The sequence below is a fragment of the Erithacus rubecula genome, assembly GCF_903797595.1.
Source record: "Erithacus rubecula genome assembly, chromosome: 2".
In the NCBI taxonomy this organism is placed as follows: Eukaryota; Metazoa; Chordata; class Aves; order Passeriformes; family Muscicapidae; genus Erithacus; species Erithacus rubecula.
Window position 1 is genome coordinate 77206894 of NC_136685.1, and position 27854 is coordinate 77234747.

The 27854-nt window shown below is 38.2% G+C and overlaps 1 protein-coding gene across 1 annotated transcript; it reads left to right on the forward strand.

Moving 5' to 3' along the window:
• On the forward strand, nt 1-27426 carry MEMO1 (mediator of cell motility 1). The gene is made up of 9 exons (XM_079327653.1): nt 1-353; nt 12221-12302; nt 14205-14273; nt 16144-16256; nt 17561-17672; nt 18602-18744; nt 19884-19960; nt 25310-25414; nt 26729-27426. The coding sequence occupies exons 1-9, from the start codon at nt 293-295 to the stop codon at nt 26858-26860; spliced, it is 894 nt and encodes a 297-aa protein (XP_079183779.1). The 5' UTR covers nt 1-292; the 3' UTR covers nt 26861-27426.
• Nucleotides 27427-27854: the final 428 nt, after the last annotated feature.

Here is a 27854-nt window from a genome sequence, read left to right on the forward strand (position 1 = left end):
CGAGCGGGGCCAAACCCAGCTGCGGCCGCGGCCTCGTTCTCTCCGCGCCCCCCCACCCGCCGGCGCGGAGTTGGCGGCGGCGGCTTCGGGCTCTGTCCCCGCGTCCCCCCTCCGCGACCCCGCCCGGCCCCGCGCCCCCGGCTCGCGCCGCTCCGGCAGCGCCGCCTCCGCCCGCGGGGCCCGGGCCGTGCCGGGGGAGGAGGGGGAGCAGCGCCGCCGCCGCCGCCGCCGCCGCGGGCGGGCCCGTCCCCCAGCGCCCCCCCCGAACACCATAGGCGGCTCCGGCTCCAAGATGTCCAACCGGGTGCTCTGCCGGGAGGCCAGCCACGCCGGCAGCTGGTACACGGCCTCAGGTACCGCCGCCGGGAGCGGGGAGCGGGCGGCGGGGGCTGAATCAGCACTTTGGGGCCGCCGGGGCCGGTACCGGGCGCGGGGAGGGGCCGCCGGCTCCGCCCCCGCCGGCACATGGCGGCGGCCGGGGGGCTGGGGGCCGCCGGCGGCGGGAGCGGGCTGCGCCGGGGACGGGGTGCCGCGGAGCGCCCCGAACGCACCTGCCGGCCGCCGCCGTCCCTCTGCTCCGGCACGGTACCTGCAGCGGCGCCTCTCGGCGGAAACCGGGATCGGGCCCCCGGCTGCGCCTCGTGTGCCTCGCCGCGGCTCCTGTGTCACGGCACAGCCCGGGGCTGCGCTTCCTACCGAGCGCCGCTCTCCGGCACAGCCCACGGACCGATTCCAGTATTTTCCGCTCCTCCTGTTTTGTCTTTTTTTTTTTTTTTTTTTTTTTTTTTTTCTTTGGTTCTGTTTTGTTAATCTTTTAAGAAAATACCGGGTGCTGGCATTAGAAAGCAGCAGGAAAGGTGTGAGAATAAGGAGGTTTATTTTACTTGTTGTCGAGGTGTGAAAATAGGGAGATTTATTTCTCTTTTGGAGTCCAAGGAAACCTATTTTTCCTTCACGAGCGCTTTCTTTAGTAAGAGTGAAAAGTTTCTAAGCAATAGTGCAGAGTGGCTCTGTCCATTTAAACATGTGGTACTTGCAGAAGAATAGAAGAAAACGTGGTGCATTGGAGAGCGAGCTACAGATCCCCGCACCCACGCCGAAAAAAAAAGGCAGAAACACATAATAATGGCTTGATAGCACATGTGTTTGGAGATAAGTTTTGTTCGGTTTGGGGGCAGAGCCGCTTTTGTGAAAAGGATGCACATTTGTCTTTTCAGAGCTGTTAATAAGATTTGTAAGGGATGTTCTTTTACTGGCCTCGGGAGTAAAGATGATTACAAAACTGCAGGTGAACGAGCTTAGATGAACAAGAGGCTGTCGTCATGAGCAGTTCAGAAGGATAGGGGGTACAACTGAAAGGAAACCAAACCAGACAATGAAGTGTTGCATTCAGAATCCTAAATCAACATCTAAGAAGAATTGGCTGTGAAAATTCATACGCTTCTCTTGGTTAAAATAAATGTGTTTTCCCCTCTCCTCCATAAATTGATGAACGAGGTATGAGGCAATAAATGGAAGAAAAGAAATACAGGGAGGAGGGTAATACAGGAAGAGGCGGATTGTGAGATAAGTAGCTGGGCTTCAAATGGTTGGGTAGGCATTTTCGAGACAACAATAGAGGATGTTTGTTTTCTTTCTGAGCTTAATATTCTAAACATAATTCTTGTATCCATTACAAAACTGGCCTCAAATTTTTGTGCAGCTTGCAACTATATTTATGTCCAATGATCTAGAAAAGTAGGTAGTACTCCCTTTGCAGAAAGTGTACAAAATCATGTTAAAGGTATAGATTTAACCATGTGCAAAGACATCAAAACGTCAAAGCTGTGTTGTAATCACCTTGGTCCTGCAATTTATATTTTCATTTATGAGTAAGGCAGAAAACTAATCTGTGATATGTAATGGCTGCATGACCTTATATGCAAATTATGTAGTTTGTTTGGTATTGGACTTGATATCAAGTTATTACTGGATGCTTGCAAATAAGAATTTTAATTTTTAAAAAATAATTTAAGAGGCATGGATACTGTCTTTGACTGTTTTCTATAAAAATTCAGTGCATAATTTAGTTAGACTGTACTCTGGTGTCTGTCTAGTTTGGCCAGTACTAGTTGTTTGTAGTAGGACATCCCAAAGCATGTTACTCCCATTGCTTTTGGGCAGCCCTCTGGCAATTGCTTGTTGAGGAGATGAGGGATAGTTGCACAGACACACTGCATGAAAAAAAAAAAAAAACCCAAACTTAATAATGTTGTAATAATGAATTATGACAGCTGTGCTTGTGACAAGTTAAATTGTTACAGTGTCTACGGTGGGGGTAGATGGTTGATGTTGCATAATCTGGGGATTTTGGAAATATATTTTTCCTTAAATGAACAAGAAGTATTATGTGTCTTTTGCTGTTTGCACTGGTATGTAGGAATTGTGCCTGTTCAGCAAGACAAGGACTACCTATTGTTAGTTGCTTGAAAGCTGATTTTTCTGTGCCATTTAGGAAGGTCCATCAAAACTCGAGAGAAAACAAATGGGAACCAAGAGGCTATATGTTCATCATAGATTTAACTTAAACTCTTCCTGTATTTCGAGCCAGATTCACATGTCAGCTGCTACATCAAACTTGCAACACAGGCTCCTCAATTGTACTACTTGAAGAAAGTGGATTTTACCATGTGTTTTCAGCCTGCATAACTTCAAGGCTGGAGCTGAGGCAGGGATTAGTTTGAATTGTGATAGTTCTTCAATGTGTTCCCATGGTTCTCTAGGGATTGTCTTTTCAAGTCCTCCTACCTCCTCTGTTCTTTGTGCTACTGTCTCGGCCCAGAAGCGATTTGCTGTGTTATATATAAACTGGTGAGCATTTAAGCTTCACATTTCCTCCAAACTGCTCTCTTTCTACAGAGCTGAGTTTGATTACACAGGGTGAGTGGATGCCCTGGCTACCCTCATCCTGCTCTGCAGTTAAGATGACCCATCTAAAAGGGTAATAGAAATGTGATTTTTGACGGGTATGTCCAACATCTTTACATCTGAAAGAATTTTAAAGGGACTGAGTGAGGATAAGGTTTTTAAGTGGTAGTTTATACTGAGGTGTCTGGTACCTAGGGCTAAAATATCAACACACCATCCAGGATGGTGCATGGCATCCTGGACTTGAGAGAGGGTTTACTGTAAAAGTGAAGCATCCATTGTTATTTGGAAAAAATAAAAAGAATTCTCTAAAATCTGGCTGTAGAAGTCAGCTCTGGGAAAGAAGGACCAAAGCCAGCTGAGGGAGAAGAAGACAAAGCAAGGATCCAGAATGTAGTCCAGCTTTTGTGGTCAGAGGATATTCTTAAATTGTTTTAGCTGTCTCCTCTGCACTCCAGGATTGGAAGCAATATCAGAAATTAAACCACAACCACGAGGGAGCTACTGCTCTTTGTGGATGGTCAATGCAGTGCATGTGAGAGGGTTTGGAAGAAATGCTACTTCTTGTGTTTAGAGACTCCTCATTTCCAAGGGACAGCAATTGCTTCAGCTGAAAATAGACCATTGCTCCATGATTTGCTTCAGCTATGAGATATGCACTGCTTAGGTTCTGCCTTGGAAAATATAAACATGCACTCCATTCTAGTATGAATATGCTACCTACTTGTATGATGCTAATGAATGCTGTAGAGCAGGTGGGGCTGGCTGAGCAATTATGCACATCCAGGCATGTTCACATGTTACAGTGTTTCATCTAAGTAAACAACTTTGTATTAGAGGCAAAGTTAGGTCCCCGAGAGAAAGCTCACTGCTTCCTACTCACTGAAGCTGAGAAGGGGCAAGTTGTGGAAGATGAGCTTCACCATGATTTTACAGCATTTCACTTCCCATATGTTCTTCATTGTGTGCTGTTGTAACAACAACAACAACAAAAATCTAAAAATTAAGTTCTTTAAGAAGTTGCCGCAGGTGAGTTCAGTACCAAAATTTTAATCAAAATGATTGCCATGTCTTTTCTTCTAGAATTCTTGGTGTAGGGAAGTTAATGTTCATTCCACATCAGTCAATGCAGCATCTTATTGAATTTCAGGTGTGTACCTCTGGAGCATTTGATGGGCAGCAAAGAGAACAGTGAAATCTGGTCAGTTGTTCCTCCTCACTTAGCAGCACTGCTGAGCATGGAAAGCTTTACAGCCGAGCTTCCAAACGGAAACTGTGCTGTGCCCATTGCTAATAGTAGGCCACTGGTCTAAACAAACTTGTTCTTTACTTGGAGAGCTTGATCTGCAGATGTCTGCTTTTAAAAAAAGTTAATGGTATATGACATGCCATTGCTTTTGTGGACTAGCAGTTTGGTGTTTGCTGGCCACTGAAAATATTTGCAAAATTTAGATACAAGTATACAATGTAAATAAAACTATCACACAGCACTGCTGTCATGTATATTGTTAAAAGAAAAAAAAAAAAAAAAAAGAAAATATCACTGTTGTGTGGTAAAAAATAGTACACTCTCATTTATTTTTGGAAGGAAGTCCCAGTCCTCCCAGTCCTGCTGTGTTAATTCAACCACCTAGTATCCAGACCTCTTGAGAAATTGATTTTTAACCAGCAGGTGGAAGAGGAAGATTAAGGACAACTTGAAACAAAAATGGCCTAATTTTCAGTGTCTTTGAATGCAGGCAGAGACATTCCTAGATACAAGAGGAATAGATGAAATGCAATGGAAGTAACATGCTATCCTAAGCATGGACTGTATGCAGGATAGATGTGTTTATTCTTCACTGTGAGTAGCTTCAGTAAGTGCAGGGCAATTACTGCTGTGGGAAATCAATCTGTATGCTCCTGAAATGGAAATTAACATCAGCTATGTGCATATTTTTTTCTTCTGTAGCATGTCATGACAAGTGGGATGTCACATTATGGTGCTGAACATGGCTTATTGGCTTACAGCTGGCGTCCCTTGTCTGGCCCCTGGAAGTGCTAACTGAATACTGTACTGCTCCTTATTAATGTGTGTGATAAGAGTTCTTGTTCCAACTTTTCCCTAGTCAGTGGCATGGTGATACAGGTAAAACATGAAGGTTTTTATTAGGCTCTTCTAGGTCACAGGAGAAAAAATCAAATTGAGAGTGTGTATGAATAATAATACTATGTGATGTGTAACTTGCCCTGCAAAACAAGTCTGTTGTATTACTTAGGGCTTATTTCTCTGCTTTCCCTGATCAAACCATAGTGGCCAGAGGTGTGCTGTTAGCCTGTGCCAACTTGCTTGAACTAGGAGAACCTTCATTTCCATAAGCTTATTAATGCAAATGTGAGTTGGCAGAGTAATTGCTGTTTCAACTTGAAACACCATTGCGCTCATTGTCTTCAAAGCTTTTTTTATGATGAGCCAAGTAAATGGCCAGTAAATATTTGAAGAGACTTTCAACTTAATGGTGCACTTGTATTTACAGTTTTCTGCTTGTCAGCAAAAGAACCCCGAAGGAGGTAGGCACTGACATCTTGTTGCTACCATTTATAGGGATTAAGCTTCTAACTTGTTTGGACAAGAAGTGCCAGAACTCTCGAATAACTGGCTGTCATACAGCCAGTGATGTTTTAGCCTTGTCTTTTGGGTGGAAGACTGCATGATGGTGTGTAGATCAGCAGGAAAGTATAGTGCCTTGTAGAATTTCAGCAGCTCAGAAAATAGATGAAAGGGCAGTTGTATGCCATGAATGATCAGTTTGGAAGTTGCATTTCCCTCCAAGTTGGCCACTGTTTTCAAACATTTTCAACCCCTTGTCTTCCTTTGTAATCCCCAGTAAGACAGGCATTAATGATCTTTTACTGCTTTTGTACCACGTGCTGTTTTTTCTGGTGTCTAAACCTATGTACCTGTTAGTAGCTCTGTGAGGTAGGCAGCTTCAAGGTGCAATAGCAGTGTGATTCTGAGATAGTAAAACTGTTCTCATTTGTACCTTCTGGGGCTTGGGGGCATTGAGGAATGAGGTGAGAATGCCTGTTAGTTTTAGCGAATGGTGCTGTAATCCCAGTATTTGTATGCTTGTTGGCATAGGCTGGAACTTCTCATCAGCATTAGAGAAACTGCGTACATCAGTTGCAGATGTTTCTGCTTTGCTATGATGTTGCTGAATGTGTGTAATCCATTCCCCAGGCTTGCTGCCCACAGTTTCTGAGGGCAGATGCTGCTGCTGGGTTCACTGACCCTGAGTGGCTGTATCCCCCTTTAACTTGGGGCAGAATCTCTTCTCTGTAGTCTGTTGGATATGGGTCTCTGCTGCAGCTAAAGTGGTCAGAAGGGAATCACGTGTGACTCTGTGGTTTAGGCTAGGAATGCAGATGAGAGGTTGAGGAAGATGTTCTCTATGTCAGAAAAGAGTCTATAAAAGAGGTTTACTGTAGCATGCCAGGAACCCTGGCATAGTCCCCAAAATTGGAATAACTCATCACAGCTCGTTCATAAATGTAATGTAGAAGTAATGAATCATCATGTTGTTTGTAGATGCTTGTAGACAAATGGATCCAGGAAAACATGGAAAAAGCTTGTGGGGGTCACTGAAATCAGATGTATTTTAGTGGTGGACTTGGCAGTGTTAAGCTTATCGCTGGACTCTCTGATCTTAAAAGTCTTTCCCAACTTGAAAAATTCTATGATCTCTTGTAGTGAACAGAGCTTTCTGCAGTAGCAGGATAATTAATGTACTGATCATGCAATCTTAATGTTGTGACATTAACTGAAGCATTACAAATACAACTGTTAACTTAAGTTCTTACCTTGCAATCTGTGAACAACTAATCATAGTGTCTTACAAATTCATCAAGTATTTGCTTTGCAATGTTAAATACCAAATGTAATATCTCTCTCTCCCTTTGGTCGTTTATCTTTTTTTAGGCTTTTTATGGAGAAACTGGATGTGTCATTACTGACTCTTTTATGAATTAAACATGGAACACAGCATTAATATGCAGACTGTATTATTCAGCATTGTATACTGAAAAAGTGGACTGGAATAACTTGAAATACAATTTCTAGGCTATTATTTCTAGCTGAATCACTTAAATACTGTCAAAATCAACATACTTCAAGAAAAGAATGTAGATTCAACTTTCACTGTACAATTGGAATTGAAAAAGAGTTGTATATTTGATGTAGTTCTGGTATCATTACAATAGGACTGCAAGTGTCACTTAGTGAATACTTTCACAAATTTCATTTACATTTAGTGTGTATTAGAGCCAAAGTCATTCTCAGAGGCATGGAACAGAACATCATTTGTTTGGATCTCTGAATAATCAGAGTATAAAGGTTTTTTATGAAGCTAGGTAGGTACATGTTGGTTGATATTCTTATTGACTGGTGTTATAGATTTAGTTTGTTTTTTTTTTTTAATTCCTGCCTACTTTCAGTAAAGGAAAATCAAGAACTAGTGGAATACTGGAAGACTGGGGCATGCAAATAAGAACTGCCACCAAAGCAGATTTCAATGTCTGTTTCAATGTTTCTGTTGTGGCTTCGGTTTTATATTCTCCTATTCAAGCACTACTTGCAGTTTTAGTTCCATCTTACAATACATATAAAAAGGAATTGATGTGGCATTGGTGTAATCTCTATTTGCATCTTAATTTTCCCCCTGGCTCTTGTTTGCATAGGTTTCTATAGTCTGATTTCACCATTTTGTCAGTATTGGAGGAGGCAATATGCTAGCAGTGGAGATTGTGCCCATTAACACGAGTTGTTGGAAATCACCTTCTATTCCTGACAAATCCTAGTCTTTGCATAACTGAAACTTGTTCTTCATTCAAGGATTTGGCTTTTGTTGCATTGAGAAATTGGTTTGTTGATTTTTTTTTTTTTTTCAAATCTGTGTTTTCTGAAAAATCCTTACACTTTCTGCAATTTTAACTGTTAGTCCTCTGTCATGTTTCAGATTTTAGTTTGCCTAACAATTTAATTGTTTCAGATTCACATCCAGAATCATGAAGGAGTTCCCTAAGTTCCAGTTGCTAAACTAATTGTATTCCAGCCCCCAGGGTTTCACTATTACTTTGATTTTTCTAACACCCTGCAGGAATAAAGACTTGTTCACTCCTTACCACACGTTTTAGTTTTTATTAGACACATTTTAAGGTATAGACTTTTCATCGGTGGGAAAAGATAGTTAAGAAGGGGAAGACTCAAAGAAGGGTGGTGTCTCCTACAGGTAGGAGACATTCTTGAACAAGTAAAAGCTGTCAAGGCTGGGGACTGCAGTATTCCTGTCATTGTGCCCCAGCATTACTTACCTTGCTGCAAGTGCTGTACATGTGCAGCCAAGGGGGGCTTGAGCAATTTTCCCTGGTGCTGCTCTAAATTTTGATTGATGCTTATGCTCTTCCTGTAAAAAAAAAAAATAAAAAAATTCACTGAGACTGAGGATTCAGAGCAAATACTAAATCTTCCCTGCCAATGTGCAAAAGTATGTTTTTATGTGTAATGGTGGCTGCAGGAAAAGGAGCAAAATGCCATTACATTATGTTGACACTTGGCATAAAAGCACTTCAGCCTCACTGACAAGGTGAGACTGGCTGTGGAAAGAATGTACTGGTTTGGCTTAACCTATAAAGTCTGGGCCATGACAGCTGTAGATTGGGGTGGTGAACTTAGCTGACTCACTACCAGATGTCTTTGTGTTATTATTCCCTGGGTGACAATGGCATGCAAGTCATGTGGAAGGATTCTTTCTTACTTACTCTAGGGCTTTGTGATGGGATAATGTTGATTGTTAAAATAAGTTGTCTTTTTAGGCATGATAATTGAATAAATGCTGTTTGTAGTCACTTCCATAAATTTGACTAGTGGAGACTTGTGCTTGCAGTTATTTTAAACCTTGGCATGGCTTCTATTGGTTTTCAAAACAAAACAGGATGTGAAATGTCCATAAATAATGTCAGTAATCTTTTATTGCATGCCTGTGTTTATACCTGCCTTCATAGGTTTGAAATGCAGATTCTAATGTTACATACTTCAGTGTAGCTCATATTTTGCTGCTTAACCTTCTTTTGATCAATGAAAGGTCTAATCTTACAGTATTAATGCTAAAATATATTGATTGTTGCATTCACAAATTGCATCTGTAAGTCTTTCTGCCCTCTGTCTGGTTTAGCTTTAAAACCCCTGTTCTCATCCTGTCAGCTTTCTCAAGATGAGCTTTCCACCTGAGCCTCAAGGAGCCAGGACCTATTTTACTTCCCACCACAGCAGCAAGAGAATACATGGGTGGCAATGCTGCTCACTGTCCATGCTGGTCAGCTAAGGAGATGCATGTTCACTGGATTGTCTTGATGACTGTTTTTCCAGTTAAGCTTCATTTAAATATGAACAAAACTTACTTCTTTATGAAGAAGTTACTCATCTCCTATAATATAATTCCATATGGCAGAGCATAGCTACTGTGATAGTGTGGGTTTATTTATATTTTGTATAGCCAATTCAAATATTTTGACTTTAGCCTTAAGCATCCTCATGTTTGAGAAATTGGGAGAACAACTTCTCTGAACAGTTCAAGAAGAAGTTGGTGCTAATTTGGTAGCAAGAAAATTACAGTTATAGAGTATCCCCCTTAAAGTATTTGTAAGCCTAGAGAGCTGTAGGTAGCAGCTTTTGTCAATTCATGTGGGTGCTGCTTGTTTGTTGTCTTTTTTTTCCTTTAGCTAAAAGGTCATGGGTATGTTGTACTCTCCATTCTCTCTGTTAGTTCTCTGAAGAGACAAATTTGATTGCATATTTTATTAAAATAGTGCAGATAAGTATAAGTTGAAATGAAATCTACATTAATTAATTATTTAAACAGGCAACTTATACTTGGAATTACAGGGAAAAAAATCTGAAAGCAGATGTGTTGCTTGGTCCTTAAAGTAAACACTGACAGAAGTTTCATCCCTTGGGTCATACTTGTCTGTTATTTTACTGCCTCCAGGAAGAAAATGGTACTTTTTTAGAGTGTGTATCTGTAATAACAGACTAGGCAAACCTGGTCATCTTACTCCACTGCTGCACTGTAAGATTGGAAGTTCTAGTCAGATTCGAGCAATCATGAAATTTTAGGTTATTAACAGATGTTCTGACATTTGTCTTTAAACTGCTCAGCAGGTTACCTGATTTGTCTCAACCAAGAGCAAATTGCCTTAGGCACATCCTTAGTGGAAAATCCTTGTTAAAGAAGAGATGGAGGAGGGCTGAGCACAGTGCCTTGCAGGGGATGAGTTCTCCTTGCTTAGCAAATTCATTTTGCAGTTGTGCTGCATGTGGATCCTCTTTTTTGAGGAGAGTGGATCAGGTGGGGCACACTAATGTTTAAGTCAGGATAGTCAGTGTTGGGAAGAAGTGTCCTAAAGAGCTTTATTCAGAAAGTGTTTTATCTTTCTATGTATTTTGTGGGAATTAGGAAAAAATTGTTATAGGTGATTTGTTTCTTCACTCAAATATGTAACAAATAAAAGTGGTAAAAGAGTTGTGTTTTGTAAGTCTATTATCTTAGATGAAGGGTGGAAATAGAGACTTATATATTTTACTTAGCTTCCCCAATAGCCTCCATTTTCTGAGATGTCATTATGCTTCTCTCTATTGCACGTCAGCTGCTTGTCATTTCCCCAGACAACAGGAGCAACAGAACAAAGTTGGTATATGGTGGAATTTTTATAACAATTCCATCATTGCACAAAGTCACTTTATTACATGAGTGATGTAATTATTAGAGTTGTAGACAGTAAGGCTTTCAAGGTGTAAAAGAAGGCTTAGGAAAATGGTGCTTAGGAAATGTGGTCACTTACTTCATGTGAGAAGGTAGGGGTTCTTCACAACTGCAGAAGCTGTCCTTTTCCATTAAACACGTGGATTTAAGTTTGGTATGAAAACTAGTGGCTTTAACACCTCTACCCTTCACCCCTGCATTTTCTAGGGAAAGCTTTTTAACTATGCCTGGTCAGGGGCTGATTGGATTCTGCAAGAGTTGACGTCTTTTCTCTCATTCTCTGTGGTTCTTGTCAGCGTTTTGGAGAGCTGTCAGCCCTTGCCAGGGCTGTTTGGGACATATCTGTGAAATGGCTTCAAATATCTAATTAGGTTTTGACTCACACTGGCAGTTGGTAGTTCAAGACCTGCTTGGGGAAGATAGAAAGATCTGCAATGTGCATGGAAGAAAAAAACAGGGTACTGCACCATACTGCATAAACTCTGCTGGCATGGAGTTTTGTCAAAAGCATAGTATCACCTAAAAAAAGTGCATCTATTTTCTTTGTTTATTTGTTACAGTATCAGCTGAATGAGTTTTACTTGAAAGCTTGTTTAACGTTCTTTAATATGAAAGAATTTTGTACTGTATTTACCAGACTTGCTTCCTGAAGGATAGCTTAACATCGGAAAGTTTTCTTGTGATGGGAAATAATCAAAATGTGGCTTGTCTGATTTTCATTTTTAAATGCTGTATTTCTAGAAGACTCTTTTATCATCTATGAGGTGATTGAATTAAAAATATTTGCTGAGGTACAGACTTCATAAAAAGAAATTAAATTCTGGATTGGCCAGTTATTGAAGTTAGTGTTGATGGAGTGACTGTGTGCTTGTAGCATATGTTGATTGATCAGAAGTTGTTAAAGTGTTAGGATAAGTATAATACCTTCTCACTTTTAGCTTTTTCCTGTGAATTTGCAGATTTTCCAGGTTACAGTCTTTTGTATTATGCTCTTGCATTTGCTTAATAAAGGATTTATCATCATAGACATTGGCTATCATGCAAGTGTCAGACCTTTGTATTATGTCATTTTCTCATATTGGGCTGTCTTGATAAAGATCATAACTTTTTACTTCTGAATTCTACAAATCTGGTTATGAGAAGAAACAATCATCTGTTAGTGATTCTTTTGAAATTAGCAGCCATTCTTTCAAATGGTGATGTGTTCATTAGTCTCCACAGAGCAATAAACAATAAAAAAGGGTGTGTTTGGGTGTGCAGTAAATGAACTTCCCAGACCAGGTGGCTGAAACTTTCCTGCTGTAACCTTCAATGTTACAGGGTTGGGGTCTGTTTTTGTTGTTGCATTGGGTATTTTGGGGGGATATTTTTTTTCTGTTGGTTTGTTTATAGATTTAAATCCAGCTTTTAATGTTTAAGATGACATTTAAATCTGCTGAAGTTTCAAGCTTAATTTGTAAGTTTTTGAGATGTATTAGGTCCTTTTATGGCTTCAGTATTTCCATGTCTCTTTACAGGACCCCAGCTGAATGCACAGCTAGAAGGTTGGCTTTCTCAAGTACAGTCCACAAAAAGACCTGCAAGAGCCATTATTGCACCGTAAGTATATCTAATACTTGATTGGTTAAATGTGGGGCTTTATGAATGATTGTGAAAACTGGTAAAAGCTAGTATTTAGCTGAAAGGAGTGTTCTGTGGTTTCTAAATAATTATTTGGGATATAACATAAAATGGCAGAAATCTGTGCATGTTTTGATGTATGTTTAGCTTGCTTTTGCACATGGACTGCACGCATAATTTGTCTGTGATCTAGTAAGATGGGTAAGAGTTACATTACTGGGTAAAACAACCAACCCCCTCTAATAACAGGAAAAAACCAAGCCCAAAACAAAATAAGCGAAACTCCTGCATCCTTCACACACCCTAAATAGAGTTTAGCAAATCTTAAAAGCAAGAAGTAAACACTATTCAACTATCCAAAATGGTTTACTTTTGTTGTTTTTGTTTGGTTTTGTTTGAGTGTTTGTCCACAGCTTGAAATAGAAATCATCTGAGCTATTTAGGGAGAATTCAGTTTCCTGAAGATAGCTGAGACATGTAATGACAAAATATGTTGGTCATTCCAAGTAATGATGAGTTGGAAGGAAACACTAGAAAAAAGCACCTTAACTATGATGTTTTTTCTGTGCTAGCATAGTATTGTCATAATGTTTGAAGTATTGCATAATGGTATTGAGTGTGCAGAAGAAATTGCCCCACATCTGCCTTAGACTTTCTTACAGGAATGTCAGGAAAGAAGACCTTTCAGCTACAGATTATGTAGTTTGGTTCTTTTTCCAGAATTTCTGGGGGGTCTTCCTGTCATCTCACCACGTTTTTTTGTTAACTGTGTGCTTTTTTGCCACTTGTGAAGTGGAATGTGTCTGATATTTTTGTGGAAGGTGGAAGAAGCCTGTAGCAGAGGGAACATTTCAGCAGGCTCTTTTGACATTGTCTAATGACATACCTTGATCATTTGTGAGGTCTCAGTCTCCTGTTTCTCCCCTAGTATGTGAGTTAATACTTTTCTGAGCTCTTTGGAATGAGTGGGATAAGTGATGTTGAAGTAAAATCCCAGGGTCATTTTGAAGGTATCTTGCTCCAGGTATCAGTTTGTGGATGAATACAGGTGCAACTGAGCATACATACATATAAATACATATAAAATCCTTCCTGTATACCTCAGGGCTTGCAGCATGCATCATTCTCAGTCTCATTGGGTAAAGCTGTGGTGTAGGCATACTGCTGAGTGACCTGGAGCCAATTTCTGCCACTTGACCTGGGACTCTTAAGAACAATATTTGAAACAACTAGTCAAAGTAATTGTAAATTGTTTTGGACCACACACAGAAACAGAAGTTGAGAAGGACCAGGCCAGGCTGATAGGTAATGATAAAACATGTAGCTCATCACCTGAAGTAAAAGCTAGTGTGCTACCTTCCACTCCTTTCCATTCTGTCACTGAGTTATTCTTCAATGACAGAGCATTTTTATTCTCTCTTTATCTGCTGTGACATGTAGTTCTCTCTTTGCCAAGACCTCTCTACTGTAATTGTATTCAGTTACTGGAGTTCTCCAGGAGTTTGCCACTCCCTTGTTCCCTGGCTGCACTGTTAGCATTATCATGAGCTTCTGATAGCCACAATTGTACAGTCTGCATACATCCTTTGCAGATAAGGGAAGGTCCTCTGGTCTGGGGGTTTCCTGACTGTTTGATGGTCACTGATAGTTTTTTAACTGGTCAGTAGATGGTCACTGCCAGTTCTTCAACAAATACCTGTCTTGTATGATCAATATTGCAGCAGTGCTTTCCTGTTCTTTCAGGAGTTTTGGATCACTCTTACGATTTCTAGTTCACTGGGGACAAAAAAATAAATCCTGAGAGATTGGCATTGAATATCAACATATTTAATATGTTAAGCAATATTTAAATCTTAACATTTTGTACACTTTGGTTTGTAGCCATGCAGGATATACTTATTGTGGATCTTGTGCAGCCCACGCTTACAAACAAGTGGACCCCAATATCACGTGAGTGTTACAGCTTTCTTTATAAAGCCTAAGACCCTGAGGTTGCAATTCTCTGATAAGTAGAATGTTCTTGTTTCATTCTTACAGTTTGAAGTATTCAATTTTAACTTTGTATTCTTTTTAGCCTTCTATGCATCACTTCTGTTCTAAAATCATAAATGTTCAAATAGGATCTTACAAAAAGGGAAGAAAAAGGAATATTGTTAAAATAATTGGTAAATAACTTTTTTACAAGGAAGGGATTAAAGATTGTGGCACTGCTTTTATAGAAGCCCAAGCTGTTTTTTGTTGGGTTTTTTATTTTTTTGGTGTTGTTTGTTCATTTTTTTGTTATTGTTGGGAGGTTTTATTTGTTTTATTAAGTCTATTAAATACTTCACCATGATTCTACATTGGTTTTTTAGTGGAGGATAATGGGTTGAACACTGCCAGGATTCTCTTCTGGTGTGGAGGAAGTAACCAGTGTGTTTAGATAATATATTAAGTCAGTGAAAGTTAATTGTTCCAATAATTTTAAATGGACTTTTGTTTCTAACAAGTTTAAAAAAAGAAAAATTAAAAAAACCCCACCATGCTGTTGTAGCCTGTGCCTGCCTTTGAAAATATGAATCCAGTTATTTTTGGGTAAAGGAATATAATTCTTATGTTCTGCTGACTGCAACTATTTTTAGTGACAGAAATATAAAAGGCCTTCGGTATTTACTCAAAGTATTTATTTTGCAATGCCAAATAAAAACTGGCTAGGCTTCCCAGTTGTTCATAAGATAACACACTGTAATACTTTTCAAAGGCAATGGTTTTGATCTTTCTAAACTATTGTAAATGATGTGAAAATAGCTCATGATATGACAGATAGCTAATTTCTCTAAAATTTCCAGAACAAGCTGCATTCCCTAGGTTTCCTGATAAGGAAATGGTTGAACTTGCTGGATCATTTGCTTTTTACTGCATGAGATGTTTAGAATTCATCTTTGAGCTAAAATATTGCATATTTGGATATTTGCTTTTATTAGCTTTGCAGGAAGTTTGTGTTTTAGTATACTTTGTTATAGCACTCCATGTGTAAGGGATTAAAAAAAAAAAAAACCCTCGGGACTATACATGTCTCCCACCCCTTTAATTCATTGCCAGAAAAAAGATTATATAATCCTGAATCTGAAAAGCTAAATTGCCTATTTTTTTTTCTTTTTTTTCTTGTTAGTCTTGTGGCAGGAGACCCTTAACATCTAATCAAGAGCCAGGAACTGAGGACTTGATGAAATAAAGATGTCATGATGACATGTAAAGGTTGCAGTATCAGCTAAAGCTATGAATGTGCAGGTCCAAGTCTCTGTTGTTGATGCAACAGCAAAAAGCCATAACATATACAACATAAATCCAGCATTTGAGAAGGACTTAAAATTTAATTTAGTGAAACATAAGTAAGGCTAATCAAGTAAATAAATGAAAAACTCTGAGTAGATGATAAACCCATAGTAGTTATTTGATCCTGTATGTATTGAAGGTGGTGAGTAGTTGAAGGTTGTGTTGATTCAAGGAGAGAATTCGAAAATCTATGTGGCTGTAATATGTCATTCAGCATCCAAATGAGTCAAGTCAGACAAATTTCTAACTGATGAGTGCCCTCTGATATATAACCTGCTTAAGAGATTTGAGGCTAGAGCATTATTGAATGGATCTCATGATAATTCCTGAGATACCAAACCAGGTTGGGCCATGGATTGATCTGGGGTCTTACTGACAACAGAGTAAAATTATTGTGGCCATGAGAAAGTATTACTTTGTATGCTTTTATTAAACTTGTTACTCTAAGCTGAGTTGCTGTGCAATTGCAGTTCTCTAAATTGTGGCCTTGTGTTAATTATTGTAGCCGAAAAATTTTCATTCTTGGGCCTTCCCATCACGTGCCCCTCTCCCGATGTGCACTTTCCAGTGTGGACATTTACAGAACACCTCTGTATGATCTTCGAATTGACCAAAAGAGTAAGTGCATTGTAAAGCTTGGACTTCACTGAGGCTTGAGTATTGACCGTGCTACTGCAGTGCTGAGGATGTTCTTCTTGTTGGGCACTTCCTTGTTGTAAGTGGCATACAAGTGCAAATCTGGTGCAAAAACTTAGTTGTGAGTGATCCTGGTTGTTTCAGACATGGTCACACTATAACCATAGTTTCTCTTTCTTCTGGCAAAATTTCTGAATTTTTGCTTATCTTTTCAATTTCGAGTGTGTGCTTCAGAGTTTTAAAACTAAAAAAGTGTTACATCAAATAATAACTCACTAAACATCTTCTCCATTCTCATGTGAAGTGTTCTGGCTGGAATGCAAGGTTCTTTAGTTGGTTTGAGTTTGATTTCTGATCAAGGAATAACAGAGAACCAAATATTGCTTTTATTTGGATTGTATGTGACTCTTTAACTTGCAAACTTAGAAACTGTTAGTCCATTAAATGCCAGCCTTTTGAACTAAGTACAATGAAGATAAATTTGATATTTTGGCTTTTATGTATTTTGAGGTACACCTAAGTGATACAATATCTTTATCAGAAAGGCTAATTAGCACAGATGTGCTGTTTAATTGTAACTGTGATTAAATGAGCTAATTCAGGCTTTCTACATAGTGCCTGCAGAAATTTCCTTGGTTGAGAAATTTTTTGCTTCCTGTAGAACTCTTTTATGGAGTTGAGAAGAAAGCACAGCCCTACATCAAATCTTTCATCCAGTGGAGAATTATCAAAATGTGGAGATAACTCTATATTCTCAAGTACACTTGAGAATAGAAAAGATAATTTTCAAATGTGAATTACTTAATCAGTTGTGGCTCTTTCTAGATTTCATGATTCAGTCAATAATAAATTCAGTTACATAGTAACAAATCAAGCAACAGCTCATCTGATGGATTTTTATTTTTTTAAACGTATAATGGGCAGTTTATGAAAATTAAAATTCACTGTCAGGGCAAATGCATATATATTTTCAAATGTGTTTTATTTCTGTAATTAAATTTTGTATCATAACTGAAAGTCTTTTTCAGTATACTAATAAGGTCACTGATTTAGCACATTTTCTAAACTGAATCAATTATCTGAATATTTTAATGACTTGAGCATAATTTTAGTTCTGAATTTATTTAGAAACAAATGGTTTATGATGATAGCCCTTGGAGAGAAATAATTTTTTTACAGTGGGTATATTCTGATAAAGGTACACTGTAGCTTGTTTTTTGCACTTGAAATAGTTTTCAAAAATAAACCAAGAAAAGTAATAAAAACTGATCTTGATTTCATTTCAGTTTATGGAGAGTTGTGGAAGACTGGAATGTTTGAGCGCATGTCCCTCCAGACAGATGAAGATGAACACAGTATTGAAATGCATTTGCCTTATACTGCTAAAGCCATGGAAAGGTACTGGGGCTAATTACTTCTGCAAGAATGAACATTATGTGCATTAAATGTTTGAGCTGCTGTGAAGTGCAGTAGGAAATAATAATACATTTTATGGCATAAAACCTTATGATGCATATGCTCATACTCCCCTGTCCTCCAATAAAAATTTTGGTAAGGAGAGGGTCAGAGACTAGGATAATTGACTGTAATTGCAACTGTGAGCAGAGCAAACACCTAAATGATGAAGTTACAGCACCTCCTATGAACAGGTTGATTTATTAAGGTTAGTATTAGATATGCTTTCCTGAACTTTTTTAATAGCTGGTTTTTTTCCCCCATTTTTCTCTGAAACAAGTTCAAATAGTTTTCTGTGGGATTTAAAGTTTGTTTGGAGCCTTAATACTAATTTTGAAATCAGTGGTGTATTTATAGCTGCTGTTTCAGATGTTTACTTGAAGTAAAAATTGTTGGTCTGTGTTGGGGTTTCTTCCCTAATAGGTGCCCCTTTTTTTTTTTTTTTTTTTTTTTTTTTTTTTTTTTTTTTAATTTCCATTGTGTTTTGAATTTTCCCAGAGTATCAGTATATACCTGGGTACTGTGTTGAGCATTTTCATATAAGTTTCATACACTTTGGAGAATTACCCAACATGCAGCATCTATACAGGGAAAATTGAATTCTTATTTTACTCCTGATTTCACTGTGTCTTTTCTTTTTGTTTGAGTGGTATTTTTACTTTGCAGCAGAGAGAAATACTGGTTTGGGGGGGGGGGTGTCTTCTGAAATTAAAGTACTTTGAGTTCTAAAACAACATCCTAGTACAACCTTACCACATTGCTATCCTCAAATCAATAGCAACCTTTTAAAACATTCTGCAGTTTCAGTTAGCAAGCCCTGAAAAATCTTCAGATGTTACTTGAATTACAACCTGTTTTCTTTTGCTTATAAGCCATAAGGATGAGTTTACTATTATTCCTGTGTTGGTCGGAGCACTGAGTGAGTCAAAAGAGCAGGAATTTGGAAAACTCTTCAGTAAATACCTAGCTGATCCTAGTAATCTCTTTGTGGTTTCTTCTGACTTTTGCCATTGGGGTAAGTTTCATATCTCATTATAAGAGTGTATTGAGTATTTTGTAGCTCTTTTCAAAGAATGTATTTTATTAAACATTTTAACTTTTGACAAATTTATTTTTGCTACTTAAATGCCTTCATGAAGTTAAGAAGTCTTTAAAATCTGTAATAATAGGTAAAAAAATATTAATGTGGTAATGTGTGTTCAGTGTAGCGGAGAAAATAAATGGTGAAGGTGTGTGGATTTATATGCATCTCTTTACTGTTGCAATGAAATAATTCAAGTTGCTTGCTCCTTTTACTCTTCTTTTAAGCATCTCAAAACAACTTTCAAAACTAATTAGCTAAAAATTCACTGGGCACAGCCATATTCCTCTGGCAGAAATAAGTTTTGTATGTTTTACTGCTGGGTAAGATAGCAGATGGATTATTTATGCCAATTCACCAGTGCTACCCCAGTTCATCTTGGTGGCAGAGCTATAGACTCCAGAAGCCTTGACTTCTGTCCTGCTTTATCATTTTATTTTTCTTTTAAGTGTGATAGTAGCTGGAAAAGAGACTGCTTCAGAAAGATATTTGGCACAACAGACTTTCCTTTTTTTCCATTGTCATCTTTGGTCAACTTAATAAAGTGCATGTTTCACTCATCTTTGAATTATGGAGTAGATGGAAGTGTATCTAAGAATGACCTGGTCCTGTTGTGGTTAATGACCCATCTAGAACTGCTCATTGAATTATCATGAATTTTTTCTTTTAACCTTCCTTTACTGTGGATACTGTACAGGCAGAAGTAGCCTGACTCCATCGCTGACTTTGTCAAGAGGGATAGGGAAATTAAATGTTGCTTTACTTCTTAATTTACAGAATCAGATTCTAAGGCATTAAGAGGCAATTAGTGAGTGATACTTCAGTGTCAATTCTAAGTAGTAGATTTCTCTTTAAGAATATTGCCACCCATTGTGTATTTTTTTACTTTACTTCTGGGCTGCTACTACTACTTCAGCATTGCCCTGGAATCTCCTCAATGGAGCTAAAAAGTATAAAATAAATGAAGATTACTACTTTATAAGTATTATACTTTCAAATATTTAGTAAGCATTAGGGAGTGGTTTAGCTACAATTTTTCCCTTTTTTATTTTATACATGATTTTTGTTTCAAGGTCAGAGGTTCCGTTACAGTTACTATGATGAATCCCAAGGAGAAATTTATAGATCCATTGAGCACCTAGATAAAATGGTAAGTTTTCAGATTTGGTGGAACTAACTAACAAATTTCTCCTGTACATTCCATTTCTTTGAACACGTGAGAAGTTTCTCTGACAAGGTATTATAGATCAGCTATTTTATTCAATGTATAATTTTACTTTGTTTACCACAATAAGAATTTAGCTGCTGGTTTTAGCTAGTATCCTCCCTTTTACTGACTGCACACAATTATATCATGGGTATAAACTAGTAAGCATAATTAATGAGAATAAATGCATGTTCACCTCCCTAAAATGCTCTAATGTCATGTGATTTCTGTCCACATACCCTCTTATGCTTTTGAAAATCAATAAGAATTATGTATTGAGAATTATAGTAGTTCCAGCTTGGTAGCTGTGATACCTGCATATAGAAAGAGCGTTGTGATTATGCAAATGTTTCAGCAACATCCATTTGGAGGAGGAAAAGCTGTATGGCATTGCACTGGTCAGGAAAATGAAAGCCAGCATTTCCTTGGGAGTAGCCTTCTCCCTGCCCCTTATTCTGTAGGCATGGTGGGGAAAAAGCAATAGACTATCCTTCATTTTGGGTTTGGCCAAAGGCTGAAAGGAATGCTAAATACATAAAAGTCTGATGCCAATTATGTTGCATTTTTTTTGCAGTCACAGTAACCAAGGAGTTATTTATAAAATAAAATCTTAATGTTCAACACTGAAGGCACAGGATAGAAGTAATTTTTCTGGAAATATATAACCTTAAAATCTGTTTTACAACTGTTTGCTCATTTATGTAGCTTCCGTAGAATATGTTAGAAGAGAGAGCTGTTCTTATTCATGGCATGTGATTTTCTGCCTTGTCTTGAAGGAGTAAATCCTAACTGCTGGAGAGATCTCTAGACTTTTTTGCTTTGTGTATACATATTAACCTCTGTTTTTCTACTATTCATCGCTAGAATAGCAATAATAATGGTAAATAATTTGCTTTCATTCTGTTAATCCCATTTTTAATAATTGTCAATTGAGAGGTTTCTCTATCAAGAAGAGCATTTTTCTATGGAATTCCAGAATCAGCAGCCTTGAGTGTTTTTGCAGGAGAGCAGATTATAGTGCATTAGCAAACATTAGTTTCCCCTTGTTAATTTCTGTGGTGAGAGCTTGAAGAAAGACTGGACTTTGGCATTTAATTACTTTTAGGGAATATATTGTTGCACCAACCCTTCCTTTTGGTAGTTATTCAGCTAAATGGAAGTGACATTTTTTTGTAACGTAGAAAATCATGTCTACTGTTCCATAACTATGAAAATGCTTTTTCAGTCTTTAGTTTAACTGGAAAACTAAACATGCTGTATAGCAGCATACTGTGGTTATTTTTTGCTTGTTTATATCATGCCATATCTGAACACATGACTCCATATTCAGATGGTATATGGAGGAGGTTTTGCTTTGGGTGATTTTCAGAGATGTCTTGTTAGCAATATCACAAAGATCTTACTCTCACATTTTTCCAGTTTTTGGAAGTTTGTTCAATTTCATGTCCCACTTGGCTACTTTTTGTTTCCATAGATAAGTATTGGATTTTTTCATGTGGTTTGATGTGCTAAACAAACTTGTACTTGTTGTAACCAATAGGCCTTTACACAGACAAAATAGCATTAAGACAGAGACAAGACCGTACTAAAACTGTCTTGATTTTATTGGCCCTAACTAGGAAAGCAGTCAGCTGAGCACTTTGTAAGCAGGAAGGTATTCTGGGGCAAGATTAAATCAATTTTCCTTAGAAATGCCTTTGTGGGAGCATGATGGCCTTTTCCTTAATTGGATTGGACCTTATATAGATGTATAGATGCATTTTCTCACTTGGTGCATAAAAACTGCAGAACATTTTGGGCATTGATGTTTAGAGCCATCATACTCCAGCACAAAACAAATACAGAGTACTAAATATTGCTGGGCAGACATCAATTTCTCCATAGTAATTGTTGATCTGACCACTGTCACCACAGCACACTTTGTGATGTAATGGCAAAAGGAGGAAATAGGCTTGTGGTTAGAAGGGGAAACTTAGGGGAGAATCCTCAAATGGAGAGTTATAACTGAGCAGCTGATGTGCAAGAGTTTGTATATCATAACCTGAAACATGCTATCTTTTTACATAGAAGGGGGGAAGTATTTTTTAAGACATTGCTGAAGAGTAATTGTTTCTGACTAGTCAGAAAATGCAGACTACTCACTTCAATCTTCCCTGCCACATTGCTCATTTTGTATGAGCATATATTTGGCATGGGATACTTTGTGCCTCACTTGAGTCAATGGGAGGATTGTGTTACCCTGAATGCTGATGGGGGAAAATGCAGGCACTGAGGAGTGCTGTGCAGGAATAGCCAGTACTTGTTGTTCAGGAAAAATGTTCAGCACCAAGGGCTTCTCAGGTACTTTAATGACCTGCTGAGTTGTGGTGGCTGCTGCAGTGCTGCTGCAGTGTGCCAGGACCTTCCACAGTGCTGCAGCCTGGGATGGCTTCCTGGGCTGGGCATAATGTAAGATGATGAGTCTCTGCCTGCATGCCCAGGTCCCTGTTCTCTTCTCTGTTCCCAGACAGTAGTTTTCCTGGTGGTTATTTATTGTGTAGTCTGAGTGATTCACACATGCAAAGATAGTTGAGCTAGATAGTACTAAGACCAAGTTTGTTTCCACTACCATTAGAGTGCTATTAGTTTAGATCTTTAAGTGTGAAGAAACAGCTGAAATAACTGATAACAAAACTTTAACATGACCAGCCAAAGCATTATTGGCATATAGTATAAAATGAGCCTATTGGTTGTTGGAGGGCATTTTTGTTTGTTTTGTTTGTTTTTGTGTGTGGGGTGAATATTTTAAAAGTTTTTTGGTAGGCTTGTAGATACTCTTCAAAAATATTTTAAAATGTAACTTTTATATTAATTATATTAATAACATTAAGTGCACTGTTCTGGGATACTGTAGATGCCATTACCCCTATCTGGATAACTGAGGTATGCAATTTCTATGTGATGCCATAATGACCATGTGATAAACTGTGGAACTGTGCTTACAGTTTTATCATGAATGGGTGGGTTTTGTTGTGTGTTTTAACTCTGTTCTAAGCCGTGCCTGGCTGAGTTGTTTCGAATACTGAAAGTTATTAGGTTCATACCTCTGCTTTTCATAAAACTGAACCTGGCAAAAGTGTTTCCTTTGTTCCTCAACACCATTTTAGAATGAGAAACAAGCTTGATAGTCTCTGCTCATCTGCCACAATGGTTTTTAAATCTAAAAGACTGAAAAATTCAGTCCAACCTAGTGCTTATAGGACATCTGTTCATACCAATTCCCCATAGATTTTCTCCAGTCTGTGATGTATGGAACTCTGTTAGCATTTTCTGGGATGAACTGCATAGCTGTGAATGTTTTGCAGTGCTGAACTGTGCATTGCAATAAGCTTACTAGGCATTCTCATAAATCCATGTCCATTCATTTGAGACAAATGCTCAAATGCCTCTGCCCAGTACGTTCCAGTGACTTACAACTGTAAAATGAGTCCCTCAATTGAGCTGCCATTTTTCACTTTTTTAAAAGGTCATGAAAAGGTTTTAGAAAGAGATAAAATATATTCTCATGAACTGTTCAGTATCTGAGTAAGTGCCTTATGCATCTTTAGTTTCACTGGAGTATGTAGTCAGGTCTAGTTCTGCTTTCTTTAGGTGTGTATAGACATGTGCAATCTACAAGTAAATGGATGGTTGAAAGATATGCTTTGGAAATGCAGTGGTATCTATGTAATCATTGCTAGGTAGAGAATAGCTACCATTATGTTTTTGACACTCATTTAGACTAGATCTGGAGTAACAGCTGTAATTACTGGCAGGGGATCCAAACACCCTCTCTGTGACTCCAGAAGAACTGAGCTCTTATCACCAATTGGCCAGCTTAGTTTGGTTTTGTTTTTTCATAAAATCTATTTCTTTATTAATTCATCTAATGTCTGTTTCTATTTAAAAGTACACAAGGGTAGTGGTTATCATTGCTGTTTTAGAATTCTCCCAGCTCTCCTGGGAATCTTCTGCTCCTCCATTGTAAGCTGTGATCCAGCCTGAATAATTAGCAGATATCTGCCAGATCAGCCAACACCCTTGCAGAGTGTGCTGGAGATTTCACTCCTGTGGAGACTTGAGACTGACTGCTTCCTGCATTGTGGGTTATCCAGTTATCACTCAAAAGTAGGGAAAGAGCTGGGACAAATACAGAAATTTTGGAAGAAATTATCTCCCTTTCTGGTATCAACCTCTAGTTATTCCCATGCAAAGTATGTTTTTTCTAATCTCTAAGGAAGAACTTGCTGTTTCACCAACAGAAGCAGCATAACTATGTGTTTTATTGAGTTAGTGAGTGTCTGGAGCTCATTTCCCTGGTGAAGGCAAGTAGTAATTTTCAGAGGAAGGAAAAGAAGACGATGGAGTCTAATACAGGGAAAAGAGCAAACTTGTGATGAAACAGACAATAATTGATTTAGACTTGTTTTTAAGCTACTTTCACAGTTGTTGGTCTGCTTTATGGGATGGGGTAAGAGTAGGCTGTATCTAGAGTTGTAAGATTCTTTTTGCTTTTAAGAATGCAAATGTTTGTATATGTGGAAGGTTTGCCACACATGGGTCTCGCTCTCAGTGGGGGAAAGGATGTATACAAGTGACTGTTGCATGTAAAGTGGAAGTAACTTCTCCTGGTTCTTACATTTCCATTGTGCACCAACTTGATAGTGCTTTAGAGATTTTCTGGATCTGATTTTTATGCTCTGAGCAAATGGCCAGGCCATGCCCAGATGAACTGTCTTGCTTGCCCGATGTGTCTGGGATATCTCACACTTTGTTATGCGTGTGAATTGCACCTGTGTAGTGTTGGTTTCATCTAGGATTTTTTTAACATCTGGAAGTCCCAGATGAGTGCTTGGCCCTGAACTTTGTTACCAGGGAGAGCAGATGGAGGCACAACTTCTTCCTGCTTTGCCCTTTTAGTAAATTTGTCTGGCTATAGTTGCACCAAATCTTATAGAAGTAGGGCAGTCTTGGATGGTGGGGATCAACTAGTCTGCAGGATGAGCTTTTTTAACATGAGCTTCACTGGTATTTGCAAAGATAACTTCACAGATCTGTGGATTATTGGCAGCTTTGGAAGAGCTCCTGCACTTCTAGTTTGGCAAGGAATGGAAACAAGATGACTGCAAGCTAGAGCTCACATGCTGAGATTCCCTTAATATCCTTGGTACAAAGTAGAGGGTTTCTCCTCCTGCTCTGTTGTAACAAATAGATGATGTATAAAGAGCTGCTTGTGAATGTGTGATGTAATTATTACTATAAATTCTTTTTCAGGGTATGAGCATTATAGAGCAGCTAGATCCTGTATCTTTTAGCAATTACTTGAAGAAATACCATAATACAATATGTGGAAGACATCCTATTGGAGTGCTATTAAATGTAAGTAACCTTTGAGTTGAAGAATGTAACTCCTGGTAAAATGCTTGTATTTGTAAAATAAAATATTGCTGCAGTATTCCTTAGTTCTGAAATATCAAGCCTTGAATTAATTAATTTTTTTAAGTGATCTTGATTTGGTCTCTGATTTTTGTGTCTTGCATATAGACAAATGTAAGCTCTTGAAAGGGCTGAGAGCTTTCAGTTCCCTAAGGGAGATGAGATACCACAATCCTTTTGAATTTCAATGAAATGCAATAATTCACTTTCTCTTGGCCCCAAATAAATGAACAAATAAATCCATCTCCCTGAAGAAGCATGTCCTTACTCTCTTAAACACACAGTTCATAAGTACAGATTCATTTTCTGTATATTGTTATTACTAGCTATTGTGAGTGCCTTGTGTTGTCTGGCAGTGTTTTTGAGTTTTGCTAATATGGTGAGAGATGGCCTCTGTAAGTATTAGTGCAAAGCATGATTAACTCAAATTAACAGCAATTAGAATTCAAATTACTTTCTGGTTACTGGTTTCTGGTATTCTGCTTTGGTGATGCAGCACAGACATAAACCTGGCTTGACTTAGTTGTCTAAATTTGGTTGCAGCTGCTTTACAGCACTGCTGGAGTGCTGCAGATTGGTCATACTGCTTGAATGGCTCTCACTGTATTTTTACTGTAGTTCAAATCTGAAACAGGAAACATGTTAACTTTTTTAAAAGGGAAAACTTAACTCACTGGGAATGTAGTCTGAATGGAGAACACAGAGAGGAACCTTTAAAAGTGGACTCTGTAAAAGTTACTATGAACAATAACAATGTTGGGGATGCATATAGCAAAGTTCAGTACTATGACAACTCTGCAAATATACCCGACTCTTGCCCTCAGCTAATTATTAGTTTTGCAGTGAACCACAGCTAAATTCTGTTCATTCACTTTTGTCAACTGTCACACTTTAATAAACTGTCCTTGTGCCTTCTTTCTCCTTAATAGAAGAGAAAGAATCTGAAAAGTGTTAATAGTGTTAGGTTTTTTTCTGTTGCATCTGTTTTTCTACATAAATTCCCCATGGAACTGAAAGCATTGTTTCTAAAGGAGGTAACATGAAAGATTTAGTGTTGCTTTAAAGAGCTGCATGGATGTGCACAGTGCAATGGGGGAAGCATCAGTGAATGAAACAGCACAGAAATGGGTTAGGTCCACTAGTTACTGGGAGGTGCTTATTTAATGAGCTTATGAGAGATGGTGCAAAGACCTTTGAGAGCTAGGAAATGTAATTTCACTGATACCTCTTGTTAAGCAGCTCTTTTTCTCTCCTCAGGCTATCAACGAGCTCCAAAAGAATGGAATGAATATGAGCTTTTCATTTTTGAATTATGCTCAGTCAAGCCAGTGTCGAAACTGGCAAGACAGCTCAGTGAGTTATGCAGCTGGAGCACTTATGGTCCACTGAACTGCTGAATGCTCAGGGATGGCACCTGCACACACTCTATACGGGGTCCCAGCCTAGCCCTTACAAAGATACAGTCCCTGGTCTTTGGGTATACTGAAACCTCAAACTAATAGAACTCTGTTCTTTTCTAGTAGGTGTAGTCCTTCCTTAGTTTCAACTCATTTAAGAATGCTTTCTTGTTTAGGACAATGGAAGGAAGACTGGTATCAGAGCTTTTTGTGAGAGTTTTTTTTTTTTCTTTGGAAAAGATAATGGCTATGAAGGCATGGTGGTAGACTGTCCTTAAAATACAACATGTAAAGCATTTACCATATCCTAAATTTGCACTCTTTGCAGACCTGTGCACATATACTCAGCTTTCAGAATAGTTTTGCAAGTTGTAAACGGAAAAAGGGGGGAAATGGGGGTGGAAGCTTTTTAATAAAAGAAAAAAAAAAGAAAACAACGCATTTATAAATGATTCTGTATTAGAATATAATAAAACTCCAGTATAGTCAGTTACTACCCGTGATGTACAACAGATATCTTCTATTTTAGTTGCTAATAAAGGGCTACACAAACCAAAATAGTCTGATTTAAACTTATTGCTTTGTGTTCTGTATGTGGCTGCTTGTCATTAACATTCTTTATCCTCAGTTCTTATGCTTGATAATTCAACCATTCTGTAAAATACTTTAGAATGTATTTTGTATTCAACATTTGTTGACTACATCATTTACAGATTTTTTTGTCTTAAACCTGCACTATGAGTTCAGCTGCGCAAAAGAATTTGGAAAACTTTTTGTATAGTATCATCTTTGTTTCACAATTAATCTATGAAGTAGTATCTTTTAGTATGTGATACAAATTTGTATCAACAATAGACTTAATGATTTTTATACTCATTTTGATTATTCAAGTCAAATAGACTAAGTATTTTTGGTTTGAAGTTACTAAAAATTGAAGACCAACAGTAGCTTGAAAATGGTAATTCTTAGAGTATCTATCTGGCATT

What these genes read in the sequence shown, in the direction of transcription:
- MEMO1 (XM_079327653.1), top strand. Translation starts at nt 293, where the DNA reads ATGTCCAACCGGGTGCTCTGCCGGGAGGCCAGCCACGCCGGCAGCTGG. An exon ending in GCAAGAGCCATTATTGCACC is followed by an intron (nt 12,303 to 14,204) that starts GTAAGTATATCT and finishes TTTGGTTTGTAG; the next exon opens with CCATGCAGGATATACTTATT. An exon ending in CAAGTGGACCCCAATATCAC is followed by an intron (nt 14,274 to 16,143) that starts GTGAGTGTTACA and finishes TAATTATTGTAG; the next exon opens with CCGAAAAATTTTCATTCTTG.